The 18,864-nt window shown below is 36.8% G+C and overlaps 1 protein-coding gene across 17 annotated transcripts in view; it reads right to left on the bottom strand.

Annotated features, from left to right (window-relative positions):
- LOC101401040 (ankyrin repeat domain containing 26) overlaps positions 1 to 18,864 on the bottom strand; it is a 93,692-nt gene that overhangs the window by 62,018 nt on the left and 12,810 nt on the right. For 10 of the 17 annotated variants that reach the window (XM_087420703.1, XM_087420702.1, XM_087420698.1 and 7 more), the window contains 8 exons: positions 18,436 to 18,506; positions 12,886 to 12,945; positions 10,330 to 10,363; positions 7,501 to 7,573; positions 4,080 to 4,140; positions 3,788 to 3,990; positions 1,935 to 2,064; positions 1,573 to 1,634 (listed from right to left, as the gene is read on the bottom strand). In XM_087420703.1, the coding sequence (XP_087276829.1) occupies positions 1,573 to 1,634; positions 1,935 to 2,064; positions 3,788 to 3,990; positions 4,080 to 4,140; positions 7,501 to 7,573; positions 10,330 to 10,363; positions 12,886 to 12,945; positions 18,436 to 18,506 (694 nt within the window). The remainder of the gene's footprint in view (positions 1 to 1,572; positions 1,635 to 1,934; positions 2,065 to 3,787; positions 3,991 to 4,079; positions 4,141 to 7,500; positions 7,574 to 10,329; positions 10,364 to 12,885; positions 12,946 to 18,435; positions 18,507 to 18,864) is intronic. The other 7 variants (XM_087420712.1, XM_087420706.1, XM_087420707.1 and 4 more) reach the window with 1 other exon arrangement.

Genomic DNA, 18,864 nt, shown 5'->3' with positions numbered 1-18,864 from the left:
CCGGGATCCGAACCCGGGCCGCCAGTAGCGGAGCGCACTCACTTAACCGCTAAGCCACGGAGCTGGCCCCAAGGTCAGAACATTTAAAATCTCATTGAAAAGGCCTCAAGAAACAAAGCACTATATATCTATAGGATATCTCCACTAGTAGTCTACTGAAAGTTAACATACCCCAAATTAGAAATCCACACGCCCGTTCTCACTTTCCCATTCTTTTCTTGACACTACTGTCATTTTATTGCCCTTCAGGTTGGAAAAAAGTGTCTTTAATCTTTAGTAAGTCACTATGGGGCCGGCCCAATGGCACAAGCAGTTAAGCACGCGCACTCCGCTGTGGCAGCCCGGGGATAGCCGGTTCGGATGCCGGGCGCGCACCAATGCACCACTTGTCAAGCCATGCTGTGGCAGCGTCCCATATAAAGTAGAGGAAGATGGGCATGGATGTTAGCCCAGAGCCAGTCTTCCTCAACAAAAAAATACAAGGATTGGCAGATGTTAGCTCAGGGCCAATCTTCCTCATAAAAAAAGAAAAGAAAAGAAAAGAAAAAAAAATAGAAAAAAAAAATCTTTAGTAAGTCACTAAATACCACTGTGATCACTGTGCCTCACCTTTCAACAGCACCCTTTACAGTTTACAATGTGTTTTCACATTTGTTACCACAGTTGTTCATTCCACATACCTGAGAAGTAGGTATCCATCTCATTTTTATGAATGAAGTCACTGACATTTGAACAGGTTAAAGAAGTTTTTCCAAGATCCCATAGCTAGGAAGTGACAGAACCAGGATGCTAGCATGTCTTTTGACTTCCAATATGGTGCTCGTACCACTGTGCAGCAGTTGCCTATGTCTAAGAGATCAGGCCCTTATCTCTTTCCAGAGTTGCCACCTTAGAATAGGCCATCATTACTTTACACTTACAGTACTACAAGTATGGCTGCCATAAAGGTACTCAATGCATGCTACTTAAACTGTCCAAAATGGTTTTTACTTATTAAAACACCACTAAACCAAATTGTTATTTTAATTCCACATATTTATTACTATTCCCCATGCTTTTCCTTCTCCTGAAATGTTCCTTGCAGGTCTACTTGACAATCCAAATACAATAACACTTTCAAGTCCCAGGCATTATTTTTTCACGTTCCAAGTTGTAAAAAAACTATGATCCTAACTGTTTCTCTCTGAATCTCCTTAGGAGTTTTACACATCCATATGTACCACAGAATCATGCGTTTGGCCATCAGTTGACCCAGAATAATTCTTTAGTTTTTAGATAAATTTATCTTCAGAACCCAAACTGATTCTTTGTGACTTCTAAGCCTTGATTGTTTGCACTCTGCTACACTGGTTTCACTACATGAATCTTGCAAATCAGCAGAACTGAGAACTGTACTATGCAGTAGTATTATATTTAGTACCTAATTACTTTATTAATTATAGGTTGAAAAATATAACGAAATAGTTTTGATGGGCAAATGCAGAGGTGAGAAAGTAAAGTCAAAGCCTCCCGTTTTATGTTTTAACATCATTTAATGCTTACATTTAAAATAATAATAATAGAAGAAAGTACCTCAGAATCCCAAGGTGATTCTACATCTTCCTCTTCTCCTAATCCTAATGCTGACATCAGATCTATAAGATGTAGTCACAGATACATTAATGAGAACATTTATTACCATGAATTTTAAATACATATACAAGTCTATCTCCATTCATGAATACTTCAATAAAATAAAATAGCAGAAAAGAATTTCAGAGGGTTGAAGCATTTTCAGTATGAAAATGTTAGTAGTAGTTGGGAAGAAATGAAGAAAGACAGCAAAAAAAAAAATACTTAGAAGAAATAGATATCATATTTGGATGTATACACTTCAGATTTTTTATACTAGCATTTAAGCACAGAAAAAAATTCACAGATATTCACTAACTTACCACTTCTATTATCTTTGTGTGCTCCATCAACAGAGGTCAAATTGTCATTATTTGTTTGCTGTTGTGGAGCACTTTCAGTAACATCAATACCATTTTCTTTTTTTGCAATTTCTGGCTTTGTTGCTCCTTCCTATAAAAGCAAAACAAAACAAAACCCAACTTCATATTCATTCATTCATTCAAACCCAAAAACATCATATTCATTCATTTGCTCAGTTAGTCAGTCAGTCAGTCAGTAAGACAACAAACATTTACTGTATCTGTGAAATCAGAGGCACTATCCTGGGAGAAGCTGGAAATAGAAGTAAAAGAGATTTTAGTGGAGGTAGAGATACAAGAAAACAAATAGTAACAGAGAAGCATCATTCACCAGTTCTAGAACTGATGTGAATCAAGTACAGTAAGCGCACAGAGAAGAGACAGTCAAGTGTATCTGGGAAGCTCAGGAAAGGCTGCAGAGATAGGGCTGGATCTCAAAAGATAGATCAAGTGCAGAGGGAGGGTGTGAAGGGCATTCTAGAAAGGGAAGCATGAGCAGAAGGATGAGGTATGAAACAACAACATAAGTGAGGGGACCAAAGTAACGTGGTAAAACTAGAACACAGATATTGAAAATGGGATGGAGATAAAACTGGAGAATCAGAACCAAACCCAAAGGCAAGTGTCACGCTAGCAGGTAAACTTTATCCCTCATGTAATGGGGACCCACCACATCAGCAGAGGAGTCACCCCATCACAAATGTATTTTAGAAAGTCACTCTGCAGCAATGTAAAGAAGAACATAAGGGGAGCAAAACTAGAAAAGAGTACTTCGAAATTATAGGTGAGAAAGTCAATTATGGTAATAAGATATGAAAAATGGTGAGTGACTGGATGTGGGATTTCAGGGAGGGCTGGAGTCCAGGATGTTCCCTGCTTCGGTGTTTCAGCGGTGCTGGATAGGAGAACAGATGACAGAGTAGATCACAAAGAGTGAGGAAAGAGCAAGGGGTCAGGGACAACGTCTGCAGTTTGGGATACAGCAAATTTGAGGCACTCAGGGGACTTCGAAGAAAGATTTGGATAAATACACTTGGGATAGGAATAGATAACCTTACTCAGGAAAAGCATAAGATACTAATAAAATGAATATTTGTAAAATATACTAAACTGATATAACTAAATAATGGAAGTCTACACAGAACCTTGAAATTTTGAAAATAAAAACAAGAGTAGGGGAAAAAAAACAATGGGATTCAATTTTTCAATTATATATTTCAACATTTGTTTCAAGGATACAAAATATACCCTTTTACAAATATATGCAAATATTAATTTGGGGGATACAATAAAAAGCATTTTTAGCTGAATGAAAAGATTTCATTGTAAAGCATCAATTCAAGATGTTACAAGACTCCTTTTTAAAACTCATGGGGCCGGCCCCGTGGCTTAGCGGTTAAGTGCGCGCGCTCCACTACTGGCGGCCCGGATTCGGATCCCGGGCGCGCACCGACGCACCACTTCTCCGGCCATGCTGGGGCCGTGTCCCACATACAGCAACTAGAAGGATGTGCAGCTATGACATGCAACTATCTACTGGGGCTTTGGGGGGAAAAAAATAAATAAATAAAATCTTTAAAAAAAAAAAAAATTTTAAAAAGGCAAGTTTTAAGTTGTAGCAGAGAAATGCTCATGTGATTACAGAATTATGATACATACATCTCTCTTGTTATTACACTTGTTTTCTATCATGATCTTGAGGACTTCCACTCTTTCTAAGATTCTTTTCATCATTACAAGGATTAGGGGATGGTATGTGAAAAAGCATGGGGAGAAAAGTTTAAAACAAAACAAAACAAAACAAAACAACTTACCTTCGTAAGATCAAGGTCTGCAAAAGGCCTCATAGAAGGTTTTAGAAGAGGTTCAGGTGATGGAAAGGCAAAATGAGAAAAGCCCTGGACTTTGATTGATGGTTTGGGAAGGGTTTCAACCACACCTTCATTTTCACTATCAGAATTATTGTCCTCAAATAACGTTCTATTTTCTGGTCTCACAATATCACGTTTTGATTCTACTATAATAAAAACAAAGTAAAGAGTACATGAAAACTGTAATTTCAAATCAGTGAATAACACAAAAATGAACAGTCTTCAAACAGCTTACTGTTTTTCTTGGATTGCTGGAAAGCAGTCATTAGCTTTGTTAAGCTTGGTTTCGAGACATTCTAGAAAAAAAAATAACAACTTTAAGAATAACAAGTATCAAGTTTGATAAAACAATTATAATATTGACCATTACTATAAGACCTAACACAAAGAGCACAGGTTTTGCAGTCATTCAGACGTAGGGTCAAATCTCAGTTCAGCCATTTACTATCCTGCATCTTATCATGGGGTGAGGATTATGAGAGATGACATTGGTAGCCCCAATATGTCACTTCCTTTACCCCTAATTGATTATTATACAAATACTGTGATATCCATGAGATTATTTTTTTTACCAAAATAACCTAAAACAAAAATTTATCCCAAGGTAAAGTATTACTGAAAAACTAACATTAAGAAACTTAAATTAATTATTTGTTACATTTTAAAATGTGTTTGCATCATTTATGTTTGCCTGAATTATCTCTTTTGGGGGGAAATACGACAGTTTAATTTTTAGTAGTATCTTATTTAGAAGAGTTGGAATCATAAACAGTATAAATTGCTCGTATTCTGTTTGTCAAAAAGCTCAAGAAAAATGATTATTTCAATCTAGCTCCTTCTAAGACAGAGGAAAAAAAAAAAAGAATAAACCTATGGGGCAATGATTCATGAATGAAAGGCACACACATACTAAATAGAAAGCCATAACCAAATATGTTGACAATGGAGACAGAGAGAGAAAGATTGAAAGAATAGACATTGAAGAAATGTTTTCCACAAGGAAAAAATTAGCTAGGGTAAATCATAAAAAAAAAATGGTGGGAAAGGAGGAAGAAAGGAAAAAAATGAGACATGACCAGTCAATCAAGTATGAGCTTAAGACAAGAAAAAAAAGGAAAATGGAAGTACAATAGGGTATGTGAAGAAATATACGCATACTTCAGTACATATAAATATATGTATCAGTAATATGTTAGTATTATTAGGGCTGTACTGTACTAAGGCTTTTGTTCATAGTATAGCCCTAATAATACTGATTTATATTACTTTATAATCACTTGTTTATAAATATTACCATAATAAAGAGTTTAATTTTGTCACTATGGTAAGTCATTCAATTAGCTGAACATGGTCATCTATCACTACCTGAAAACTGTAAATTATTACAAGACAGAGAGAAAAATAGAAGAAGAAATGTTCCTAACACATCAAGCTTCCACCTGGAGAAAGAATTGGTAATCAGAAATCTAAGGAGAAATGTATGGCTTGAAAAGATATACAGTTAGCGCTCCGTTTCCACGCGTTCCGCATCTGCAGATTCAACAAGCCTCGGATCATGTACAATACTACGTTACGATCCACGGCTGGTTGCATCCCCGGATGTAGAACGCCCAGATACGACTAAGGGACTTGAACACCCGTGGATTTTGATATCCGCAGGGGTCCTGGAACCAATCCCACGTAGATACTGAGGAATGACTGTATTTAATGGAAAATGAAATGGGGCTAAAAAAAACATTGAGAAATTTTAATCTAAAATTCTAAGCTCACAACCAGAGGATACTAAAACAGACACTGTAACCTACTTTCTTATGACATATTTCTTATTTTATGACATATTTCCTCAACATAACTCAATTGAACTTATACATCCTAAACATTAAAAGGGAATGTAAATTTAAGCCATATTTCTAGAAATTCAAATAGATTTAATTATGAGATATATTATAACTAATATATTACTTGTAACATTACATTATAGTAGTCCCCGCTTATCCACCATTTCACTTTTCTGTTTCAGTTACCCTGGGTCAACCACAGTTGGAAAATAACACTGTCACAATGTATACGTCTCTCCTCTCACTTCATCTCATCATGTAGGCATTGTATTATCTCACATCATCACAAGAAGAAGGGTAAATACAGTACAGTAAGATATTTTAAGATAGAGAGACCAGATTTATACAACTTTTTTTGTGTGTGTGAGGAAGATCAACCCTGAGCTAACATCCATGCCAATCCTCCTCTTTTTGCTGAGGAAGACTGGCCCTGGGCTAACATCTGTGCCCATCTTCCTGCACTTTATATGGGATGCCGCCACAGCATGGCCTGAAAAGCGGTGCGTCGCTGCGCACCTGGGATCCGAACCTGGGCCACCAGCAGTGGAGTGTGTGCACTTAACCACTAAGCCATGGGGCCGGTCCCTCACATAACTTTTATTACAGTATATTGTTAGACGTGTTCTATTTTATTATTAGTTACTGTTGTTAATCTCTTATTGTGACTAATTTATAAATTAAACTTTATCCTAGGTATGTATGTAGAGAAAAAAACATAGTATATACAGGGTTCAGTACTATCTGCAGTTTCAGGCATCCACTGGGGGTTTAGAACCTATCCCCAGCAGATAAGGGGGGACTACTGTATACAGAATTCCATTTGTCTGTTCATTTATTCACAATCAAAAAATATTACAGTGCTTCTTACATGGAAGACCTTATTCTAGGTGCACCAGAATACGCACAGTTCTGTTTCCTAACCTCCAGTAGCTTATAGTGATACAGGGTTTTACAATGAATATTTAAATAACCATAATACAAAATGTCTGAAATTTGAAACTTTACGTGATACAAGGACTTTGGGTAGATATATTTAAAAACTATATTAAAAAATTTTCTGAAATTTGAAGTATTACCATATGGTTATTAGGAGTCTGTTTCTAGAACTGGTTATTATTTTAGGCAAAACGTATTTTCAATTAGATGAAGAGTTTTAAATACACTACTCTTAATGGAATGATTTAGAAAACATAGTAGAATCCCTCTGTAATATGGATTTTGAGAAAGAATTTAAATTTCTAAATTTCTACAATTTCTAATATTAGTTTAGTCCAAATGCAGAACCAAGGATAAAAACGGACAAAAAACTCCCTCCTAACAACTATGTGATACCAAAATAAAAAGTGTCCAAGAAAAAAACAAAAGAAAAAAAACAAAACTATATGATACATGCTACATAGTTTTGGAACTGAAAGGCACCAGGGGGATTCTGTGATTATTACAATAAGTAACTGGATCCAGTAAAGATTTCCTTTAGGCGTGAGTATCATAAACACCATGTACGATTTAAAAGTCACAGTGAAAATCCTCATCCCTGACCACATCTCCTATTTCCTCCACTGTGGGAAAGCTTCTGCCATTGTAATCTTCCTGTCTCTATATATCTTCCAGCCCGTTCTCTCCTTCAGCCTCCACCTTCAGCACTTACCAAAGTAAAAAAAACTTAACTAGTCATACTTCTATAAAATGGTCTGCTCTGACCAACTTTCCATTACAAAGATAAACGATGATAGGTAGACCCTGATAAATTTTACGAGTAAATACTACACAAAACTCAAGTCAGAGCAGGAATATTCATTTCACGAGAGAGCACTTTACCTTGGTATCAAAATCTAAGCCTTCATCATCCGAAGTAGGCCATGAATCATCAACGCCAGGTTTATTGGAAAGCCTTTAGAGCAAAAATGTACAACAAAAAGAAGTGAGTTCATTGCTTTAAAAAAAACAAAAACAACAAAAAATAGAGTGAAAGGTTGGCTATCTATATATTAAATGAAGTTTCTTGATATAATTAAAATTTGGCCTCTGTTTTAACCAAGCTTTACTTATCTATTCCTGCCTCCACCTCTGCCCACCTATGAAATATCCAATGAAGACCCACTCTAAGTTCCCTTAACAAAGAGTGACAGCCAATACAAGGGCAGAGCCTGAGAATAACTGGTTTTCACCAAAAGTCCTGAAGGCTGACTTGAAAATCCAATTAATGGCTGATATAACTTTTGCTACCTGAACGAGAACAAATCTGATGACCTAAAACAAGGCAGAATGATATTGTCCCTTCTCCATTGTCTGTCCCTGGTTCAAAGACTAATCCATGTCAGTCACAAATGGCAGTCTTGGTTCTTCAGCATGGAAAGCACTTATTAAGGTGACCCTGTTCCTTTCTTTTACCCCAAAACAGTATAGGGAGTTCCCTGAAATATTTGAAATGTTTGAGTTGAATGCACAAAAGTCAAAGAACAAATTTACATGTTGTTAGTGGGAATACTATTCCCATAGAGACTACAACATTATGAAGTCCAATTAGTTTTTCTATACAGGTCCTCCTCATTTAGGTCCACATACAGCAGCAAGCCCTTAAAAACCTTCATAGGCACCCAGATACCCAAGGAGGAAGACTGCTGTAAACAGAGAGTCCTGGCAGTGGTGCCTCTGTGTCCCTGTACCATTTACATATCTTCCTTCCTATGGCTTCCTACTCCCAGATCACTCTTCTGCAGGGGTCCATGACAGTCCCCAACCTTTAAATCTTCAGCCTATGAAGGCACAGACTCCTGAAACAAGGATGGGCTCAAATGACCAAGAGTAGGAGCTGTCTATTTCCCTGCTCCTGGAAAACAAGCTAAATGGAGTCTCAGTCGTCCACTCCCAACATAGGCATGTTACCAACTACCCAGCTGAAGTCCCATTACTGACCTGACAGCCAGTCCTACCCCTGCCCAACCCTACATGGACATGGAAAGCACATCAGTGAACTGGGAAAAAGAAGTGGAGATGAGGAGACACCTGCCTTGGGCCATAGATCTATGTAGCTCAGCAATCTCCAGTCCCCTAGGACTCAAGGGGATTGAAGCCGGGGTGGAGGTAGATGATACCACATTCCTATTTGCTATAAAAAGAATCTTTCCCGTGGCTCAAATTATTTTAATATCTTTTGATAGAAACCTTGAAGTTTTCTAGCTGTTCCAATTAAACAAACAAAAAAGCAACCTATTCAGCACTCCCTTGAACTCCCTATATTAACATGTTTTTCTAGACAACTCCCAACATCCTGTGTCCTTCATTCCTGTAATTTGTCTTTATCTAACTTGTCATAAACCCCAGTATTCTGATCTCTTTTCTCTTATCTGATCTAACATCCTTATTCCTTTCCCAACCCAGTGTTGTTCCTCTTGAAACTTGGCCCTCTGCTGATTTCATTCTTATCCTCTTCCATTGCATTCATTAGAACCACTCCCCACCTTTCTATTATTACAACACTCACCTATAGGATGAGAAAGAAGGAAGAGTACTGGGCTTAGAAACCTCATTCTGAATTTAAACCTCATTTCTGCCACTTACTATATTCAAATAAGTCACTTTAATCTCTCCCAGTTTCAAATTCTCCATGTGAACAACCACTTGGCCAAGACGTTAAACACAGGATGAAGTACTAGAGGGTGTTTTGATTAATTACTCTCTAAGATTCCTTAAAATCCTAAAATTCTATGTGCTTCTGATTCTGTCTATAGGAAAATGGAGCACACTTAACTGGCAAAAGTGGAAAAAATAACAGAAGAAAAGAAACACCAAAAACAGCAGAGAAGAAAGTGAAAAATCAAGAAAAGATTATGGAAAAGTCATGGAAGAAGTAAAAAAGACTCTGGGAAAAAAGAAAAAACTTCACAGAGCTAGACAACAGTACTAGCCTCAAAGGAAAACTAGATTGGGAAAGCAGTAAGTAGATAAATCAATTAGAAATATTCTCTAAATAGATGTTGAATTTAATTAACATTACATAGTATAACATGTTCTATACCATGAAGAATATACTAGATATTCTTCACTTACAGAAAAATAATTCATCTCAAGAAGAGTAGATACCATTATACCTAAGAAGACTTGCCTGATTAGGTCTTATTTATGTAAAACCTATGATTCTGCCGCCATAACTTACCTATGATGGTAAAAAACAAGGTACTAGTTACTACGGCAAGTGTCAAATATATTAGGACAAACACTTGGACTAACTGGGCTTCTTAGCAAAAGTCTAAATCAGGGTTAACATATGATTACGTCTGACTTTCTGAGTTGATCTGACTGGGATCTGTATCTTGATCCCGGTGCTGCACAGGTACCTATCAATCTATGCTGAGGGACAAGAGAATGGATTTGGGAGCCAGGCAGGCTAATGGGTCAGCCCCTTGTTAACTATGGAATCATGAGTCAATTAATCAACCTCCCTGAACCACAGTTGCCTAATTAATAAAAATTAGGCTATAACAGCACAGCTACACTACAAAGCTATTGTGATGATTCTATGAGATAACAAATGTCAAACACATAATATAGTGTTTATCCCATAATAGAACACTCAATAAATGCTAGTTTCTTTTATCTCCATTCCCCTAGTTAACATACAATTTTTAAAAATCCATAAAATCCTACCTGCTTAAAGAGTATTCTTCAGAACTCTCATCCACTATTCAAAAAAAAAGTAAAATACATTTTAAATCAACAATAGAAAAACACAATATTAAAAGTATAAGACTGATGCTTTGTTAGAAAGCATTCCTTTGGGATTGCACCTGGAGAACATACTAGAGTGAATATTAACTATACCACTGATAGGCAATCAATGCATTAAGAACTCTTACTTCCCCTCCTTTAAATATATCAAATGCAAGAAGACGAATGGGATTTATCAAAATTTGATGCTATTTACAATGACCATAATCCTAATGAAACCCTATCAGACTGACAGAAAATGGTATTAGAGAATCATTATCATAAAATGACAATGTCAAACTTAAATAGCATGATTTTCCTGGACTTCCAGTACTAGCAGTTAGAAGAGAGAAAACTTATTTTGCTGTGACACAACACAACTTCTCCAGCTCTTTAGTTGAGACTGTTCAGCTTAGGATGCAACACCCTATCACGAGGAAGCTTGGTCCATAGGCACTGTACTTTGCAGCATGGTAAAACACAGGAAGCAGACTCTCTCCGCTCTTATTTCCAGTTTTAAGATAAGTATGAAGACTTTGTGATTCCAGTTTTATAAAGTATAATCTCTTGAGATTGTCTCCTTCCATTGCTAGAGAGTCTATCTGGACACACCTCATAGAGCAGGACGGTCCAAACAGTTAGTGCTGGGTAGTGGTGTGTTATGTGCCTTTTCTCAACCCTGCCCATTATGTGGCAAATGTCTATAGAAATCATGTTTTTTCAGCTTGAAAGGCATATGTCATCAGATCCTATGCTGATGAGCAACAACAAAAAACCCCACAAAGGACAAGAAACATCTTGAATGACTCCCTTCAATTATTTTGGAATTTTAATTTTTTAAACATTCAAAAAGATACCCACTGTACGATTCCAACTATACAACATTCAGGAAAAAGCAAAACTAGCAAGACAGTAAAAAGATCAGTGGTTGTCAGGGGTAGGGAGAAAGGAGGGATGAACAGGCAGAGCACAGAGGATTTTTAGGGTAGTGACACTATTCTGTATGATACTACAACAGTCGATACATGTCATTATATATTTGTCAAAACCCACAGAATGTACATCAAGAGTGAACCCTAATGTAAACTATGGACTTTGGGTGATAATGATGAGTCAGTGTAGGTTCATCGATTGTAATAAATGTACCACTGTGGTGCAGGATGTTGACAACGGGGGAGGCTGTGTGTGCATGGGAACATAGGGTATCTGGGAACTCTCTGTACTTTCTGCTCAATTTTGTGGTGAACTTACAACTGCTCTAAAAATAAGGCTTATTAATTTTTTTTTAAAAAGGTATCCACTGAACCTGCTATTATCATATATTAATATATTAATGCTATTTTCAAGACACAGTCACCTTGAAAATTAAGATAAAGATCAAAGTAACATAAAATGGGTATTATTCCCCCAATTGAAGTATATGAAATACTTAAAGCAAATAATTTTAATTGCATACTTAGGCAAGAAAATAATTGATAAATATGATTGAATATGTCATTTTATAGTTATCAACAGGGGTTTAACACAATATGAATCAAAACTGGATCATCCATATAATTAAGACAATTTTTATTCTAATTTTAAATCAGAAATTATTATGCTTATTTTATCTAAGAATTATACTAAACGATTAATCAGATAAAAAAGACAGATTATAATTACCTACTATTGCTACAGTAATTTATGTACAAATACCTGTTAAATATTCACCAAGAGTCAAAAAAGTAACCAGCACTGCAATTTAACATGGATGATGCTACTGAAACCCGCACCCTGTTATATCATCATATTACTTGGTATTAAAATAAAGTTTTAAGACAACACCAAAAATTAAGTCAGGACTGTAACTGCTGTGCAGAAAAGATTTCATTAGCAAGCCTGAGACTGCTATCCTTAGAAAGTCCAGTTTGACGGGCTGGCCCTTGGTTGGTGTCTGGGAACTTGGATTTGGGGAGGGCTCCCCACCATTCCCTAACTGGTAAAAGTAGCTCACTGTGCCTAAATTGTTCGTACAAACATTGCTATTTATGCTAAACATCTGCTGTCCTTCCAGGAATCTGAAATTCTGGTACATGCCAGGGAAAGGATGCCTGTGTGACGAGTGTGCAATAAAAACCTCGGGCACTGAGTCTCTAATGCGACTCTGGTACTGGTAGACAACAGTTCCCATGTGTTGTCATAATCTGATGCTGGAGGAATTCAGCACATCCTAGTGACTCCACAGGGAGAGGACTCTTGGAAGCTTGAGCCTGGTTTTCCTACAGACTCTGCTCCATACATCTTTTCCCTCCATTGATTTTGTTTTGTATCCTTTCACTGTAATAAATCACAGGCATGAGTACAACTACATGCTGAGTCCTGTGAGTTTTTCTAGTGAATAACCAAATCTGGGTGTGGTTTTGGGAACCTCTGACACAACTGCATTATATGAAATTTTTATTGTTTGGGTTAATGTGTTATACAGAATTACAGTCAGAAGGTTATTTCACAGAATACCTTTCCTCGAATCTGTTTGTCTTGATATTTGCCTTGGAGATTCCTGTATTCCTATATCCACTTGAATAAAGGCATAAAAGGGATAAATGAAACGATGTCAGAAAATAATGTGAAACAAGCAACAACATTTTAATCAGAACAAAAAACAGAGAATCCTGATGATTAACAATATGTTTTATAGTATGAAAGTTCCTATAAAGAAAATGAAAAGATCACATAGTCAATTTTCCCTAACTAAGCAGGGTTTAATTCCTTTTTATAATAGTTATGAATCAAGCAGATAACTGAGATAATTATAGAAAAACATATACCTATCATATATAGTATAATAATATACTACTGACAGTAGAGTTCTTTTTGTTTCTAATTTTTTTCTTAATTTCTTATAAAACTAAAAACATGGCTCACCTATTCAAGGCAGTTGTTGACAGTACAAGTCAAAAAGTCAAAAAAAACTGCATCCAAAATGTAGGATGAGTTATCCACTCCACCACGAAAATAGTGTATCTGATCATTAAGGATCAATAGGACTTTTAACTAATTTGGGGGAAAAAAAGTAAATTACCTTATACATAGTTAAAAAGTTTGGCAATCTAACTGACCACATATTGTAATTTAGCCACAGATTATCAGTTTCTTAAAAAATACATAATACCATAAAAGCACTTCAGCCAGCCCTGGTTAAGCCCAAGGTTAAAGATTTGGTGCTCTCACTGCCTCTGCCCCAATTCGTTTCCGAGTCAGGGAACCACATCACCTGTCAGTCAGGTGACATACTGTGGCAGCTGTGGGCTGCTGGGATGCTGAAAGCTCTGCCACCAGTATTTCCAATACCAGCAGGGTCACCCATGGTGGACAGGTTTCGGTGGAGCTTCCAGACTAAGACAGACTAGGAAGAAGCACCTGGCCACCCACTTCTGAAAACACTGGCCATGAAAACCCTATGAATAGCAGTGGAGCACTGTCTGCTAGAGCATTGGAAGGTGAAGTCGCAACACAAAAAGACTAGGCAGGGTTCTGCTCTGCTATACACGGGGTCACTAGGAATTGAGGGCACTAACAACAACAAAAAGCACTTCACATTAAAACTATGCCAGACAAAACTTAATTTGTATTTGACAGTCCAGAAGAAATTTTTAAATCTTGGCAGACCATCCCAGTAACACTGTCACTGTGGTACAGATATAAAGAAGTTTAGCATAAGAAAGTAATAGAATATGAGATAAACTTTAGGTTAGGTAGCCAATTACCTTAAAAGGAAACATACACATTTGTCAAACATACATATGTTAGCAATGTATTCTAACAGTAGTCAATTCCAAGACAATTTTCCTTAGAGATGAAATTCAGAAGGCAGCAGTAAAAGCAGAGATATTAGAAGAAGGCAAATGAAAAGAGAAGCAAGAGAGGCAGCACTAACAAAAATAGTCAGGTACTGCCTTTTTTCTAACATCATCAGAATTTTCAAACTATTGAGGACTAGTATATTCAGCATATCATCTTATACTGTCTCCTTGGTATTATATTAGTTTTCTGCAACAAAATATTTAAAAGATGTCAGTTTTTCCAAACTGCTGATCTGTAAACTATTTCTGATCAAAATTTAAAACTCTGTCAAAACATGGCTGTGTCATGATTCCATATCGGAGCTAGGGTCTGACAATGGCTTCCAGTTGTTGCTGCCAGATTTTTGTTTTGGTATTCATCCAGGGAGCTTACCAAGGACTTAAGAAAAACTCAAGTATTTCCACGAGAAGCAGGTAAGAAAGACAACACTTTTCCTCACACTTTACTCCTAGGTTTTGACAATTCTGGAAAAATGCGGGCAAGTGTACTCACCAGTCTAAACCAATTTTTCCTGACCTTGTGTGGGTAGGTGGTACAGTTACAAAAAAAATAGGTAGGACCTTGGTAGATGTGATTATTTTTCCATATTTGGACATCAGAAGTACCAATCATGTAAATAGCAGACCTCACAACTCTAAAATTGTTCTTTTGAAAAAGTTATCACCAAAGAGCTTTTAAAAGTTAAATCCAACTTTCTTCTCAGTAATTTTACTTGGTACAATTGCTACTCCCTTTTGAAATTCCCCTTTTTTGCAATATTACTTCCTCTAGTGCCTCTCCTACTTTTCTCCAGCCACTCAGTCTTCTTTACTAACTCCTTCTCCTCTCTCCACTCCTTAAATATTGGTATTCCCAGGGTTTTGTCTCTGGCCTTCTTCTCATTCTACATGTTCTCCATCATGGACTAGCTCGTTCAGATCTATGACTTTGCCCAAAAATTATAATCCGATTATTTCAAATTTGCATCTCCAATCTCAGAGCTCTATCTCTAGCTAAAAACTCCTATTATCCAATTATCCAATTACTGAAAATACCCTACATGGATATTCCATCAAACTCAACATGTACTAAAAAAAAAGCTGGTCTTCTCTGTTTACCTGCTGTTGTTCTCTGTTCAACTGACAAAGTACTACTCACTCTTCACGTCCAATGTAAATGCTGGTGCACAACCTGGAAACCTATGAATCATCTTGTATTTCTCCTTCTCCCCTAACTTTCTACATTCAATAATCAGTAAATCATGTGAACCATACCTCTTTCCTGTGTCTGCTTTTTATTTCCACTGCCACTACCCTAGTCAAACATGGGCTCTGAACTGATGGCTTTCACAGGAAAAACAAACAAAAACCCAAGTATTACTATTACTTCTTAAATGAATAAAAAATTTTAAGCAAAACAAATGAGAAAGACAAAAGGCCTAGAAAAAGACCAATATTTTAAACTGAATAAATTGAGCCTCTTGACATTTATTTCACCATGGCTGGGTGAAACCTTCATAATGGATTGATACTAGTCCAAGGAAGCAAAAGCTTCCTGTGTCTCCCAGTCTCTTGCATGGCTTCCTTCCATCCATTCTCTATATAAGGGGTCAGCAAATGACGGCCCACAGACCAAATCCAACCTGCCACTTGGTTTTGTAAATCAAGTGTCATTGGGGCACAGTCACGCCTATGCATTTACATATTGTCTATGACTGCTTTCATACTACACTGGCCGAGTTGACTAGATATGACAGAGACCACATGGCCTAAGATATTTCCTATCTGGCCCTTTCCATAAAAAGCATGCTGATCCCTGCTTCATCCCATAACCAGAGTGCCCTAATCCTCAAATCTAATCTTGTTACTCTTCTGCTCAAAATTCTCCAATGAATCCCTGCAGCAAACGTGGCTGGTTCTCTACCCAATAGCCATTCCTTATTCTTCATTCTTGCTGGAGAATCACAACTTTTATTTGGGTATTTATTGTCCCAATACACAAAGAAGGTGGCCTGTCTCTCCCCAGCTCTAAAAAGAGAGATGATTATTCTAAGCTAACCACAGTAATCACATTTCCTTTACCAGTGGCTGGTTTAGAATGAGGATGTGATGTAGCCTAGTCAGTAAAATGTTAGGGAAGTCTCCTGCAAGCTTCTGAGTTTTCTTCCTATTTAAAAGAATCATGTAGAGCCAGCCCTGATGGCCTAGTGGTTAAAGTTCGGCAAGCTCCACTTCAGCAGCCCAGGTTCGGTTCCTGGGCATGGAACCACACCAGTTGTCTGTCAGTAGCCATGCTGTGGTAGCAGCTCACATAGAAGAACTAAAGAGACTTACAACTAGAATATACAACTGTGTACTAGGGCTTTGGGGAGGAAAAAAAAAGGGAGGAAGATTGGCAACAGATGTTAGCCCAGAGCAAATCTTTCCCAGAAAAAAAAAAAGAATCATGTAAAGAAAAGCAGACCCTCCAGCCTTTAGATATTGTCATATGGAAATATGAGGCATGGAGCTGTTGCTAATTAGCAGACCAGGAAAGGAGACATAAACAAAACACTGCCAACCTGACAGCTGAAAGAAGGACGGCACCTGGGATCCTCATGACGTCGCTGAACCACCAAAACAATCCTGGTTCCTTTATGTTAGCCACCTTTATTTAGGTCACCTATTATTTTCAGCTAAAAGCATTCTAACTGATAATTTCCCAAGGTCTACAGGATAAGATCTGCTCCTTTCTCCAATACCAAAAAGGCTTTCATAAGCTTGCACCTCCTTCCCCACCATTCCCACAGCACATTTTCTGCACCAGCAAAATTGAACTACTCATTAATCCTGTGGAGCTCACTTGTACATCTTAGCCTTTGCATTGCTGTTCTTTCTGCCAACCATGTAATCTGGATAGGTGTTCCTCCTGCCAAACATCACCCTTCTGCCTCTTTATCTGGCAATTAAATCCTACCCACTTTTTTAAAACTCGAATTCCTCAGCATGGACTTAAAGTGTCTGGCACATATTAATCACCAACAAAAAAATAATAAATAATGAAAATTATAAGCTCCTCACGGGCTCTGGCACATAGTAAAAGTGACAATGACAAGCTCCTAGAGGGGAATTTAGAAAGAAATTAACCAGGGACAACTCTATTCTATGATAAGCACCTTCAAGACCAAACTCTATTGTGTCTATCTTTGTGTCTCCTGTAACTTGCAAAACTAACCTTCGGAAGTTCTTTGCTAAAGGCCTACTGAGTTCAAGGTTTGCTAAAGGCCTACTGAGTTCAAGGTGTCCTCATACAGTTCAGAGTGTACCGTGCACTAGGTGCCACATCTAGGCAGCACAGTAGCGTGTTCGTTACTGTGAAACATTTTTGTACTTTTATTATAATTTGTTGAGTCCAGAGTTGGGCTATTTGAATATTTATTATCCTAATCTTTTGACTAATGGCAACAGAGCATCTTGTTCTTACAAAACTACACTGTCATGACAATTATCCAACGAATGGAAGAAAACATCTTGTTCTAATAAAGTCAACACATCTCATTCTGTTTTGACTTATAGGAGTGAAGTTGATAATAGAGAGACCTCGTTGTTATAACACTGTGTAAAATAACCTCTGCTTCTCAACAAAGCATAGCTTTTCTGACTTCTGTACTATGAGTAGGTATCTTTAAAAAAAAATCTCTTAGCAGCATTGCCTCACACTGGCTAAATTTTGCAGTTCTTATTGTTTGCCATTTATTTATAGTACCAAGAAGGTGTGGTTGAATTCTCCATTTTGAAGATGGCTACTGTTTTAGTGAGATAAATCACCATGTAATAACTAACAATCATTTACTAAATGTAATCCATTTGTTGTAAAAATTAAATAAAAGATCCATTTTTATAACAAGTCCAATTTGTTATAATGTGATAATTGAGAAAACACACAATATACTAACCTAAAAATTTTTTTCTTATTTCCACAAAGATATCATATAAGACTTTAGGGGCAATGATTAAATAAATGAATTTCTTTTCAGACAATACTGTCTCAGATTTTAAATACCTACAATTAACTTCTTAAATAATTCTGAATACTAGACTATCAGGAAAGAAATTAAGAAAAAATATACATGTAACTTACACATTGGATTTTTCTCATTGCTCTTTCATTATCAAAACTTCCTTCCTCTTCCTTTCTTTATCTATGGTAGAACCACCCAGAGTAATTCACTATCAGAAGTCTTACCTGGATTGCTATTTTGAGAAGAAGTTTTAGGTCTCTTTTCTTCTTTATATTCAGAAATTAGTTGGCAATTGCTATGTGTAAAAAAAAATGTGATAAATAATATTACTATTTTAATACTGATATGAAAAACGTTCACCAAATATATTAAATTCTTAGAGTATTTCAGATAATATCAGAGCTAATATCAAAACTTTATCCCATATACTTCAAATCTATAAGTTCTACAAACTTTTTATTTAGCAAGTAATTAAATAGGAAAGAGAAGTAAGGTGAAGCAGTCCTGAATTGAGGGCAGTATAACTCTGTAAAGTAACTAGAGTTCGTGTGCCATAATAGAAACTGTCTTGAACTCAGAAGTTCTAGCTCCATAACCAATAGCTATTTGTTCCTGACAAGTCACTTTTCTTTGGCTCAAAGTTTTCCTCTATA

Source organism: Ceratotherium simum, chromosome 32 (genome assembly GCF_057802395.1).
Source record: "Ceratotherium simum simum isolate JZ-2026a chromosome 32, ASM5780239v1, whole genome shotgun sequence".
In the NCBI taxonomy this organism is placed as follows: Eukaryota; Metazoa; Chordata; class Mammalia; order Perissodactyla; family Rhinocerotidae; genus Ceratotherium; species Ceratotherium simum.
This window is presented reverse-complemented; position numbering and strand designations above follow the sequence as displayed.